This window comes from Procambarus clarkii, chromosome 19, assembly GCF_040958095.1.
Source record: "Procambarus clarkii isolate CNS0578487 chromosome 19, FALCON_Pclarkii_2.0, whole genome shotgun sequence".
NCBI classification, from domain to species: Eukaryota; Metazoa; Arthropoda; class Malacostraca; order Decapoda; family Cambaridae; genus Procambarus; species Procambarus clarkii.
The window spans coordinates 13,692,074-13,706,052 of record NC_091168.1 but is presented as its reverse complement, the minus strand read 5'-3'; the positions used below and the strand labels follow the sequence as shown (position 1 = coordinate 13,706,052).

General features: G+C 41.8%; 1 protein-coding gene across 3 annotated transcripts in view; it reads right to left on the bottom strand.

Moving 5' to 3' along the window:
* Positions 1–13,979, bottom strand: part of LOC123757397 (kynurenine/alpha-aminoadipate aminotransferase, mitochondrial) — a 246,314-nt gene that overhangs the window by 215,099 nt on the left and 17,236 nt on the right. For all 3 annotated transcript variants that reach the window (XR_011229092.1, XM_069326949.1, XM_069326950.1), the window contains exon 2: positions 7–74. Coding sequence is in view for 2 of the 3 variants with exons in the window: in XM_069326949.1 (XP_069183050.1) it covers positions 7–74 (68 nt within the window). In the remaining variant the exon portion in view is untranslated. The remainder of the gene's footprint in view (positions 1–6; positions 75–13,979) is intronic.

Sequence of the window (13,979 nt, the reverse complement as noted above, 5' to 3'; positions counted from 1 at the left end):
ACTTACTCATTTCACTTATTCCTGAAGGCTTTCTTTTGGCAGATGATGTCGATATGAATTTTGAATAATCCATCCTGAAAAACAAAATACAGTCAATTTTATGTTGTATTTTAATGTATTAATAAGCACAATAATCGGAGTTATAATAATGTCATCTCTGAACCGTTGCTCCATGTTTCTGTTGCATCTGACCTTTTGAAGAAGTGGTCTGGGTCAATATCCTCCAAATTGTTGAGTATTTTAAAAGTTTCAATAAGATCAGTACTGTCATGTCTTGTTTGCAGTGTTGTTAGCCCTGTGGCCCTCAACCGTTCCTGGTATGAGAGTCAACTTAGTTCTGGAATAATTTTTTTGTGCGGGGTTAAACTTTCTCCAGAGCAGATATATGTATTTCTGAAGATGAGTCTCCATGCTTGGATGCAATAATCCAGGTAGGGGTGCACCAGAGATTTATACAGTTGAACGACTACCCTCTTTTCCTTGCAGCCAAAATTTTGTTTGACTATTCCTAGTAATTAGTTTGAGGGCCACAAGGCTAACAACATTGCTAATCAGACATGGCAGGGCTGATCCGCGAATCCGATGACCACAGCCGGTAAGCAGGAGGTGGAAGGATGGGGCAAGGATGCAGAAAACTTGAGCAGAGAACGGGATGCGAGTTGAAGGTAGGTACAGAGCGGTGACTCAACCACAAGGCTGATATCCACACTTGAAATACTGAACAGTTTGGCTGATATTGATCCAGAAAACTTTAAAAGGTTCAATGTGACACAAACAAGGAGCAACGCCTTCAAGTTTAACAAGCCACAATGTAGGACAGAACACAGGAGATTCTTTTTCACCCACAAGATTATAAACCCATGGAACCACCTACCTGCCGAAACCGCACCTGCCAATATTCGGCTGAATTTCAAAATCAGACAGGATAAAATCATCAGGACAAACGGGGGACCTTTAACAAGCCGCTGGCTTCCTGTCCTCGTCGAGGCCTGAAGAGAACTGGTGGCTCTCAGGTAAGTTATTCTTTTTCAGAATATTTACCACATAAAAAGAAATCCCACATACAAACCCACTTAAAGGTTGAAGATGATGATATTCTAGATTACCTGCCGGGTAACTGTCAAGGAATGAGAGAAGAACTACAAACCATCTCTTTAAGGAAACTGATGGGCGAACATGGCACGGAAGCGTCATGCAATATTTCCAGAGGGTCATCACGGAACTCGCTCAAAATATGCCAATGTCAACCCAATTTTCAAAAAAGGCAGAAAGAGCTCAGCAGAAAACTACCGTCCGATCAGCTTGACATCATAAATCTGCAAGCTCATGAAAAAAATCCTCAGGGAGAGAATCATCCGCCATCTTTCAGTGAACAATTGTGTAAAATCGACACATGGGCTTCTTAAAATCAGATCATGCCTTACAAACTTGCTCACATTTGTGGAAACGGTAACCAGCTGCCCAGACAAAGGCCTTCCGGTTGATGTGGTATACATGGTTTTTGCTAAAGCCTTTGATAAAGTATCACATGTAAAACTGGCAAGGAAATTACAGGACCCTGGAATAAAAATAAAAAGTTAGATTTACAGCAAATTTTGTATTTTAGTATTCTGTAATCGCTTAATTTGTTTTATCCTGACACCATTGTGTCTACACACACGCTGACATGGACCTGTTTTATCCTGACACCATTGTGTCTACACACACGCTGACATGGACCTGTTTTATCCTGACACCATTGTGTCTACACACACGCTGACATGGACCTGTTTTATCCTGACACCATTGTGTCTACACACACGCTGACATGGACCTGTTTTATCCTGACACCATTGTGTCTACACACACGCTGACATGGACCTGTTTTATCCTGACACCATTGTGTCTACACACACGCTGACATGGACCTGTTTTATCCTGACACCATTGTGTCTACACACACGCTGACATGGACCTGTTTTATCCTGACACCATTGTGTCTACACACACGCTGACATGGACCTGTTTTATCCTGACACCATTGTGTCTACACACACGCTGACATGGACCTGTTTTATCCTGACACCATTGTGTCTACACACACGCTGACATGGACCTGTTTTATCCTGACACCATTGTGTCTACACACACGCTGACATGGACCTGTTTTATCCTGACACCATTGTGTCTACACACACGCTGACATTGACCTGTTTTATCCTGACACCATTGTGTCTACACACACGCTGACATGGACCTGTTTTATCCTGACACCATTGTGTCTACACACACGCTGACATTGACCTGTTTTATCCTGACACCATTGTGTCTACACACACGCTGACATGGACCTGTTTTATCCTGACACCATTGTGTCTACACACACGCTGACATGGACCTGTTTTATCCTGACACCATTGTGTCTACACACACGCTGACATGGACCTGTTTTATCCTGACACCATTGTGTCTACACACACGCTGACATTGACCTGTTTTATCCTGACACCATTGTGTCTACACACACGCTGACATTGGCCTGTTTTATCCTGACACCATTGTGTCTACACACACGCTGACATTGACCTGTTTTATCCTGACACCATTGTGTCTACACACAAGCTGACATGGACCTGTTTTATCCTGACACCATTGTGTCTACACACACGCTGACATGGACCTGTTTTATCCTGACACCATTGTGTCTACACACACGCTGACATGGACCTGTTTTATCCTGACACCATTGTGTCTACACACACGCTGACATGGACCTGTTTTATCCTGACACCATTGTGTCTACACACACGCTGACATGGACCTGTTTTATCCTGACACCATTGTGTCTACACACAAGCTGACATTGACCTGAACTAAATCTGCTGGCACAAGTTTACAATAACCATCATATTGTTCATCACTACTGCAGGTACTACACAACAAGTTTACAATCACCATCATATTGTTCATCACTACTGCAGGTACTACACAACAAGTTTACAATAACCATCATATTGTTCATCACTACTGCAGGTACTACACAACAAGTTTACAATCACCATCATATTGTTCATCACTATTGCAGGTACTACACAACAAGTTTACAATCACCATCATATTGTTCATCACTATTGCAGGTACTACACAACAAGTTTACAATCACCATCATATTGTTCATCACTACTGCAGGTACTACACAACAAGTTTACAATCACCATCATATTGTTCATCACTACTGCAGGTACTACACAACAAGTTTACAATAACCAGCATATTGTTCATCACTATTGCAGGTACTACACAACAAGTTTACAATCACCATCATATTGTTCATCACTATTGCAGGTACTACACAACAAGTTTACAATCACCATCATATTGTTCATCACTATTGCAGGTACTACACAACAAGTTTACAATCACCATCATATTGTTCATCACTACTGCAGGTACTACACAACAAGTTTACAATCACCATCATATTGTTCATCACTATTGCAGGTACTACACAACAAGTTTACAATCACCATCATATTGTTCATCACTACTGCAGGTACTACACAACAAGTTTACAATAACCAGCATATTGTTCATCACTATTGCAGGTACTACACAACAAGTTTACAATCACCATCATATTGTTCATCACTACTGCAGGTACTACACAACAAGTTTACAATAACCAGCATATTGTTCATCACTACTGCAGGTACTACACAACAAGTTTACAATAACCAGCATATTGTTCATCACTACTGCAGGTACTACACAACAAGTTTACAATCACCATCATATTGTTCATCACTATTGCAGGTACTACACAACAAGTTTACAATCACCATCATATTGTTCATCACTATTGCAGGTACTACACAACAAGTTTACAATCACCATCATATTGTTCATCACTACTGCAGGTACTACACAACAAGTTTACAATCACCATCATATTGTTCATCACTATTGCAGGTACTACACAACAAGTTTACAATCACCATCATATTGTTCATCACTACTGCAGGTACTACACAACAAGTTTACAATCACCATCATATTGTTCATCACTACTGCAGGTACTACACAACAAGTTTACAATCACCATCATATTGTTCATCACTATTGCAGGTACTACACAACAAGTTTACAATCACCATCATATTGTTCATCACTATTGCAGGTACTACACAACAAGTTTACAATCACCATCATATTGTTCATCACTACTGCAGGTACTACACAACAAGTTTACAATCACCATCATATTGTTCATCACTATTGCAGGTACTACACAACAAGTTTACAATCACCATCATATTGTTCATCACTACTGCAGGTACTACACAACAAGTTTACAATAACCATCATATTGTTCATCACTACTGCAGGTACTACACAACAAGTTTACAATAACCATCATATTGTTCATCACTATTGCAGGTACTACACAACAAGTTTACAATCACCAGCATATTGTTCATCACTATTGCAGGTACTACACAACAAATCAAGTAAAAATCAAACTCCAAAACACTTGCTTATCAGTATTCAACCAAAATGTCAGATCACTTGATAAACATTTTGATGATATAAATGCACTACTCACAGCACTAGGTACTAAACTATCGTTCATTATTTTAACAGAAACATGGCTAAGTATCTTGAGGTTATCTTGAGATGATTTCGGGGCTTTAGTGTCCCCGCGGCCCGGTCCTCGACCAGGCCTCCACCCCCAGGAAGCAGCCCGTGACAGCTGACTAACACCCAGGTACCTATTTTACTGCTAGGTAACAGGGGCATAGGGTGAAAGAAACTCTGCCCATTGTTTCTCGCCGGCGCCTGGGATCGAACCCAGGACCACAGGATCACAAGTCCAGTGTGTTGTCCGCTCGGCCGACCACGTAAAGTAAAGATCATACCCAACTTTACAACTTAGCCAGTTATAAAGCCATTCACAACTATAGGCCAAATAAAAAGGAAGGTGAGGTGAGACAACTATCTATTAAAAAATACCTTCCTTTGCAATAGTGTCATTAGTGATAGAGACGATTACTGTGAATATAACTTTGCTCAATTCTCGATTAAACCCTTAAATCCTCTCTGACTATTGGAGCTATCTATATATTTCCCCAATACTAATAACTGCATTCTCAGATAACTAATCTTATCATAAGAAACAAGCTCAACAAAAATCACATCATTCTTGGAAGTGACTTACATATTGACCTGTGTCAACAAAATAGCACTCAAGTCGACTATTTCTTAAACAGCATGAACTCCTGTATGCTAATCCCCATAATCAATCAAGCCCACTCGAATCACTCAAACATCCACTACTACCTTGGACCACATATGGATTAACATTACATCTTCCCTTGCATTGGGTAAAATTAATGACAAAACAACTAGTAAACATGGATCTAACACTATCGGATACCAAGAAACTTACCTTCAGTCTATACAGCAAAGCAGCAATAGGCAATCTCACAAATGCAATTCACAATATTAACTGGGAATCTGAATAAATAATAATAATACACAGGATATAATTTCATTAGCCAACATCTTTCTTTCCAAAACTCCAAGCATCTACAACACACACTGTCCTCTCCTCACCAAACAAGTAACTCCAAAAATATTAAACTACCCCTGGTTCACAAGTGGCATACTCAAAGCAACCAACAAAAAACATGAAAAAATCACACGATTGCCCTAGTTACAAAAGAAGTGGATAAGAGATATTCATCAATGCTTACCAGCATAATAAGAAGAGCGAAACTTTCCAATTATGAGAGTAGATTCAAAGAAGCAGCAGGAGATATGAAAAGCCATCTCTAACATCCTAGGATCTAAACAACATACCAAGCAGATAAAACTCTCCAGGGATGGTTACACACCTGCAACAGCTTTAGAAACGGCAACTGAATTTAATAGCTTGTTTTCATTAGCTGATGCTAACTTTGCCAGAAAAATCACCCAGACCCAGACTCATGTTACTATATGAGTTACTGTATATGACTCATGTTACTATATGAGTTACTGTACATGACTCATGTTACTATATGAGTTACTGTATATGACTCATGTTACTATATGAGTTACTGTATATGACTCATGTTACTATATGAGTTACTGTACATGACTCATGTTACTATATGAGTTACTGTATATGACTCATGATACTATAGATCTTGACTCATGTCAAAATCCTCCACTCATTAAATGTTGCACAACAGGTGGGTGCAGCTGTCAGAAAAGCTAACCAAACTCTTGGGATAATCAAGCATACCTTTGACAATAAGGAAAAGAAGGTAATGGTTCAAGTGTATAAATCTCCTTGGTGTGCACCCATTTGGATTACTTAAACCAAACACAGAGACCTCATTTTTGGAAGGACATAGCTACTCTGGAGAAGGTGCAACACTGGGCAAGAAAAGTCATTCCAGAGCTAAGTCATCTCTCGTATTAGGAACGCTTGAAGGCCACAAGGCCACAACACTGCAAACCATGCATGACGTGGTAGATCTCATTGAAATTTTTAAAATACTTAACAAGTTACAGGATGTTGATCCAGATATTTTCTTCAGAAGGTTAGATGTACCACAAACAGGGAGCAACGGTTTCAAGCTCAACAAGCCACATTGTAAGACTGAGAACAGGAGATGCTTTTTCACCCATAGGGTTGTTAACCCATGGAACCGCCTACCCGCCGAGCCGTAAAGTCCAAAATTCTTTTAACTTTTAAAGCACAGCTAGAAAAGATCATTAAGGCAAATGGGAGGACCTTCGACTAGCCGCCGGCTTCCTCTTTTCTTCGAGGCCACTAGGGTTAGTGGCCCTGAGGTAAATCAAGTAAATATCTTACCGGCAACTATCCTAACTCTCTTTTCCCTTTACCAGTCAGCCGGGCAGATGTCATGTCCATCATTCACTCACTTAAAACCAAAGCTGAGAACATTAGTGAAGTACCATCAATGGTATACAAGAGCGCCTCCCATGGCCTTGCGCCACCCTAGCTCTGCTGTTCAACAATCTCGAGAGCATAATACTTTCCCTGAAATCCTTAAAAAAGTATGAGTAACGCCAATTCATAAAGATGGCGATTTAGCAGACATAAACAATTACAGACAAATATCTAATCTACCTAAATTAAAAATATTTGGTAATACCCAGACTTCATAATAACGTAATATATCAAAAAAACAAATCCACAAGGGCCTTGATGAGGAACCTACGTTGTGGATGTTCCCAGAACCACTCTAGTCAACTGTACTGCTACATGGTGTATTGAAGTAGGGGCGTCAGAGGTAGAACTATTTGGTTGACATAGCCAGAGTGCATGGGGGAAATTGTGTGAAACCCCGGTTAGGCTTCAATGGAAGCCACCCCTCCCCCCCCAGCAAACACAAAACGTTTTTTGACTTTTCAGTTGGTCGCAGAAAGATGACACTTTAACTATTTATATAAAGTTGTCTTTTAACGTATAAAAGACGTTAATTTCAGTGAATCAATTCATAGACATTTCTAGCAAACGTTCAAAATGACGTTTTAAACCGTTTATAATTTAAATAAGGTACAATTACCTAATGTGTGTGTATATGTACTCAGTTGTACTCACCTAGTTTTCCTTGTGGGGGGTTGAGCTCTGACTCTTTGGTCCCGCCTCTCAACTGTTAATCAACTGGTGTACAGATTCCTCAGCCTACTGGGCTCTATCATACCTACATTTGAAACTGTGTATGGAGTCAGCCTCCACCACATCATTGCCTAATGCATTCCATCTGTTAACTACTCCGACCCTGAAAAAGTTCTTTCTAACGTCCCTGTGGCAAATTTGGGTACTCAGTTTCCACCTGTGTCCCCCTTGTTCGCGTTCCAACCGTGTTAACAGTTTGTCTTTGTCTACCCTGTCAATTCCTCTGAGAATTTTGTAGGTCGTGATCATGTCTCCCCTTACTCCTCTGTCTTCCAGTGTTGTGAGGTGCATTTCCCGCAGCCTTTTCTCGTAACTCATGCCTCTTATTTATGAGACTAGCCTATGGCATACCTCTGAACTTTTTCAAGCTTCGTCTTGTGCTTGACAAGGTACGGGCTCCATGCTGGGGCCGCATACTCCACGATTGGTCTTACATATGTGGTGTACAAGGTTCTGAATGATTCCTTACACAGTTTCCTGAAGGCAGTTCTGATGTTAGCCAGCCTCGCATACGCTGCTGATGTTATTCTTTTGATGTGGGCTTCAGGAGACAGGTTTGGTGTGATATCAACTCCCAGATCTTTCTCTCTGTCCGTTTCATGAAGGACTTCCTCCTCCATTCGGTATCCTGTGTCTGGCCTCCTGTTTCCACTTCCTAATTTCATTACCTTACATTTACTCGGGTTGAACCTTAGTAGCCATTTGTTGGACCATTCACTCAGTCTGTCTAGGTCGTCTTGTAGACTCATACTATCTTCCTCCGTCTTAATCCTCCTCATAATTTTTGCATCATCAGCAAACAATGAGAGGAATGATTCTATGCCATCTGGAAGATCATTTACATATATAAGTATGGGTCCATATAAGTAAACAGTATGGGTCCAAGAACTGAACCCTGTGGGACTCTACTGGTGACGTCTCACCAATCTGAGACCTTACCCCTCACAGTGACTCGCTGTCTTCTGTTACTTAGGTACTCTCTAATCTACTAGAGTGCCTTCCCTTTCACGCCTGCCTGCATCTCTAGCTTTCGCACTAGTCTCTGTTGTAGAACTGTGTCAAAGGCTTCCTGGCAATCCAAAAATATGCAGTCTGCCCATCCCTCTCTTTCTTGTCTGATTCTTGTTGCCTGATCGTAGAATTCAGATAATCCTGTGAGGCATAACTTGCCATCCCTGAAACCATGTTGGTATTTTGTCACAGAGTTCCTTTGCTTCAGATGTTCCACTAGCTTTTTTCACACAATTTTCTCCAATAATTTGCATGGTATGCAAGTTAGGGACACTGACCTGGTTCAGTGCCTCCTGTCTATCCCCCCCCCCTTTTTGTATCAGGGTTACGTTTGCCGTCTTCCAAAATTTTGGCAGTTCACCTGTTATCAGTGATTTGTTATACACCATGGAGAGTGGCAGGCATATCTCTTTCATCCAGGCACATCACATTCTGCTCCATCCTTTAGTATCCATGGCGATATTTCATCCTGGCCTATAACCTTTGTCACATCCAACTCTTAGCTAAAGCTTCCTGGTAATCTCATCCCCACTGGTAATCTCAAATTCCTCTAGTGGTGCCTGGTTATCTATTCCTTCTCTTATCTCTGGAACTTCTTACTCCAATGTAAAGACTTCCTGGAATTTTCTATTGAGTTCCACGCACACTTTTTTTGTCGTTTGTAGTGAATTTGTCTGCCCCTATCCTCAGTTTCATTACCTGTCCCTTCACTGTTGTCTTTCTCCTGATGTGGCTGTGTAGCAATTTGGTGGTTGGTTGATGTGGTTGAGTCTTAGCCTTGCTTGCTATGTCGTTTTCATATTGCCCTTCTGCCTCTCTTCTTATCCTGACATATTCATTCCTGGCTCTCTGGTATCCTTCTCTGCTCTCAGGAGTCCTGTTATTTCTATAGTTTCTCCATGCTCTTTTACTTACTGGCTTAGATAGCTTACATCTCTGATTAAACAATGGGTTTCTCATCTGTATTTCATCTTTTACCTTTTGGGTCGGAATAAACTTTTCTGCTGCCTTCGTACATTTCTGTATGATGTATTCCAGCATATCTTGGGCCGTCTTTCCCCTTAGCTTTCTTTTCCATGTTATATCTGTTAGGAACTTTCTCATCTCGTCATAGTTTCCCTTACGAAATGCTAGCCTTTTGCTTTCAGTTCCCTTTCTCGAGTACTTTAGCCCTTCTTCGACCAGATACTCAAACGTCAGTACACTGTGATCGCTAATTCCTACTGGGGCCTCGAAGTCGATTTCCCTTATGTCGGAGTCATTCAGAGTGAAGACTAGGTCAAGTCTCGCTGGTTCATCGTTTCCCCTCACTCTTGTGGGTTCCCCTGACATGCTGGCTTAAAAAGATTTTTGTTGCCACCTCCAGTAGGCTACAGTAGGCTCTCCATGTCTATTCTCCTCCATGCGGATCTTTGTTCTCCCAGTCAATCCTGCCGTGATTAAAGTCACCCATGATGAGCAGATGGGATCGAATTCTACAGGCAGCAGAGGCTGCCCTCTCAAATTTATTGTTAACTGCCATGTTGTTTCTATCATTCTCTTGCCTGGGTATTCTGTCGTTTGGTGGAAGGTTATATATCACTGCTACTAATACTCTAGGTCCTCCCATCGACATGGTGCTTGTTATGTAGTCTCTAAACCCTTCCCAGCCCGAGATAACCATCTCCTTGAAACTCCATTCCTTTCTCATGAGTAGGGCCACTCCACCTCCTCCCCTTGCCTCCCTCTCTTTCCTTATTACAGTGTATTCCTGGCGGAACACCTCATTTGTTACGATTCCTGAGAGTTTTGTTTTCGTGAGTCCAGGTACATCAAGGTTTACGTCTTGTGCTCTTTCCCTAAGTTCACTTGCCTTGCTTGTAATCCAATCAATGTTTGAGTACATCACCTTGAAGCTGACTCTTTGCTGTCCATCCTCAGTTTCAGTTGATTTCACTGGAGTAGGTAAACATGGAGGGTTTGGGATGGTGAGGGGGGGAAGGGTGGGCCCTGGGTTGTGAGGGAGACTGAGGGTGAGGGGGACCAGGGTTGTGAGGGGGCTTGGAGGATCTGGTTTGGAGAGGGTAGGGGCGAAAAGAGGGCATGGAAGGGTGGGGGAGAAGGGAAGGCTTCGGGAGTGGGGAAAAGAGGGGACTTGTGTGGGTCGGGGAGGAGGGTGAGCTTGGGCGGTTGGGGGAGAAAGGAAATCTTGTGGGGGGGGGGGGGGGGCAGAGAGAAAGGAGGGCTTTGGGTGGAGGGGAAGAAAGGAGGGCTTTGGGGAGAGGGGAAGAAAGGAGGGCTTGTGGGGGCAGGAGAGGAGGAAGCGCTTGGGGTTGTGAGGGAGAAAGGAGGGCTTAGTGGGATGGAGGAGAAGGGAGGGCTTAGGGGGGGGGGGAGAAGGGAGGGCTTAGGGTAGGTGTGGGAGCATAGAGGCTGGGGCAGGCTGGGATTCTATTGGGTGGGAGGTAGGTGTGATCCTCCTCCCACTGGGGCTGTTGAACTGCCTGTGGAGGGTTCCCCACTCCCTTCTGGGGTCGAAGGGTTCTGGGCTGTGGTTTCCTGATTCCTGTCTCTCTTCTTGCACTCATTCCTCACTGCTGCTGCCCTCAATCTCTCCTCCCTGGTCATATCCCTCTGCAGGAATACCTTCTTGAACTTCTGTACATTGAGTAGGCTGCTCTTTTTTGCTAGAATTTCTTCTTTTGTGTCCTCGCTTTTGAAAACCACTTTTATTAATCGATCTTTGTCCTTGTTGTACTGGCCAAGTCTGAAAACCTTTTCTGTATTCTGTGCTTCCCTCTCCATCTGTACCCCTTCAAGGATCTCTTTGACTGTGTCTTTGTCCATATCTCTCCTCACCCCTGGACTGGCCCCTATTTGCTCCTTAATACCTATTACGACTTCTACTCTTTTCCTATCTATCAGTCGGCTAGTGCATCTTGCTAGCAAGATGCACTAGCCGACTGAAAGTAGCAACTTTCATGACAATTTCCTGTATTGCAGGGACAACCTCTGGTGTCCTTCTAGGTATGTCTGCAAATGTTGGTTGTATTGTAGAAGTCCCTTCTACAGATACAATACCATCTTCCTGAGGGCTGGTTCATTGCTGATATAGGGGGATTCTCTTTCAAGCTTTTAATCTCCTCCCTTGCCTCATTCACTTCATCCTGCAGGTTGGCTACCTTTTCCCCCATTGCCTTTAGTTCCTCTTTGTTTTCTCCCAACATTTCAAAGAGTATCTCCTCAAGTGGGTCCTCTTCTCCTTCTCCTCTCTCTGTGTTTCGTCTTCTCCCTGCCATGTTTGTTTCCTATTTCAATTCTCCAATCCAATGTGTGTAATTACCTACGTGTAATTACCTAAGGGTAGTTACAGGATGAGAGCTACGCTCATGGTGCCCCATCTACCCAGCACCCTTTGTCATATAAACTATTTTGAAACTTTGAAACTACTGACGGTCTTGGCCTCCACTACCTTCTCACCTAACGTGTTCCAACCGTCTACCACTGTGTTTGCGAGAGTGAATTTTCCTATATTTCTTCGGCATCTTTGTTTAGTAATTTAAATCTATGACGTTTCGTTCCTGAAGTTCCAGGTCTCAGGAAATCTTCCCTATCAATTTTATCAACTCCTGTTACTATTTTGTACATAGTGATCATATCACCTCTTTTTCTAATGTCTTCTAGTTTTGGCATATTTAATGCCTCTAACCTCTCCTCGTAGTTCTTGCCCTTCAGTTCTGGGAGCCACTTAGTAGCATGTCTTTGCACCTTTTCCAGTTTGTTGATGTGCTTCTTAAGATATGGGCACCACACAACCGCTGTATATTCTAGCTGTACTTAACAAAAGTCGTGAACAATTTCTTTAGTATTTCGCCATCCATGTATTTAAAAACAATTCTGAAATTGGAAAGCGTGGCATAGGCTCCTCGCACAACGTTCTTTATGTGGTCCTCAGGAGATAGTTTTCTATCTAGAACCACCCCTAGATCTCTTTCTTTATCAGAATTCCTTAAAGATTTCTCTCATAATTTATAGGCTGAGTGGGGTCTATGTTCTCTTATTCCACATTCCATAACATGGCATTTATTCATATTAAATTCCATTTGCCAAGTGTTGCTTCATATATTTATTTTGTCCAGATCTTCTTGAAGGGCATGGCAATCATCTTGGTTTTTTATCTTCCCTATTATCTTAGCATCATAAACAAACATGTTCATATAATTCTGTATTCCAACTGGTAGTTCGTTTATGTAGATAATGAAAATTTCCGGTGCAAGAACTGAACCCTGTGGTACTCCACTCGTGACATTTATCCAATCTGATACATTGCCTCTGATTATGGCCCTCATTTTTCTGTCAGTTAGGAAATTCTTCATCCATGTTAGAAGCTTACCGGTCACCCCTCCAATATTTTCCAGTTTCCTGAACAACCTCTTATGTGGAACTCTGTCGAAAGCCTTTTTTCAGTCCAGATAGATGCAGTCAACCCAACCATCTCGTTCCTGTAAAATCTCTGTGGCTCGATCATTGAAATTGAGTAAGTTCGTTACACAGGATCTTCCAGATCGAAAATCATACTGTCTGTCTGTTATTATATCGTTTTTCTTCAGGTGTTCTACCCATTTATTTTTAATTATTTTTTCCAATATTTTGAGTATTACACTTGTCAATGATACAGGTTTATAATTGAGGAGGTCTTCCCTGCTGCCACTTTTGTAGAGTGGAACTATGTTAGAATTTTTCCACACATCAGCTACAACTCCTATACATAGGGATGCCTGGAAAATCATTTGAAGGGGAATGCTGAGCTCAGATGCACATTCTCTCAGAACCCATTGTGAAACTCCATCTGGACCAACTGCTTTGTTCTTACTTAGCTCATTGGGCATTTTTTCCACTTCGTCTCTAGACACCTCTATGTGCTCTATGTTGTTCTCTGCAATTCTTATTGTGTCTGGTTCTCTGAAGATTTCATTTTGAATAAACACACTTTGGAACTTTTCGTTTAATGTTTCACACATTTCCTTTTCATTTTCCGTGATTCTATTTCCCATTTTCAACCTCTGAATATTATCCTTTACCTGCAATTTGTTGTTTATGAATTTATAGAATAGACCTGGTTCTGCTTTACATTTGTCCACAATCCCTTTTTCAAAATTTCTTTCTGCCTCTCTCCTCACTGCTGTGTAGTTGTTTCTCGCATCTTTGTATCGCTGGTATGTTTGGGGGTTTGGCCTCTAACTATGTTGATTCCATTTTTGTGTCTTTTGGTCTTTGGCCCTCTCGCAATTTCTGTTGAACCAATCCTGTTTCCAAG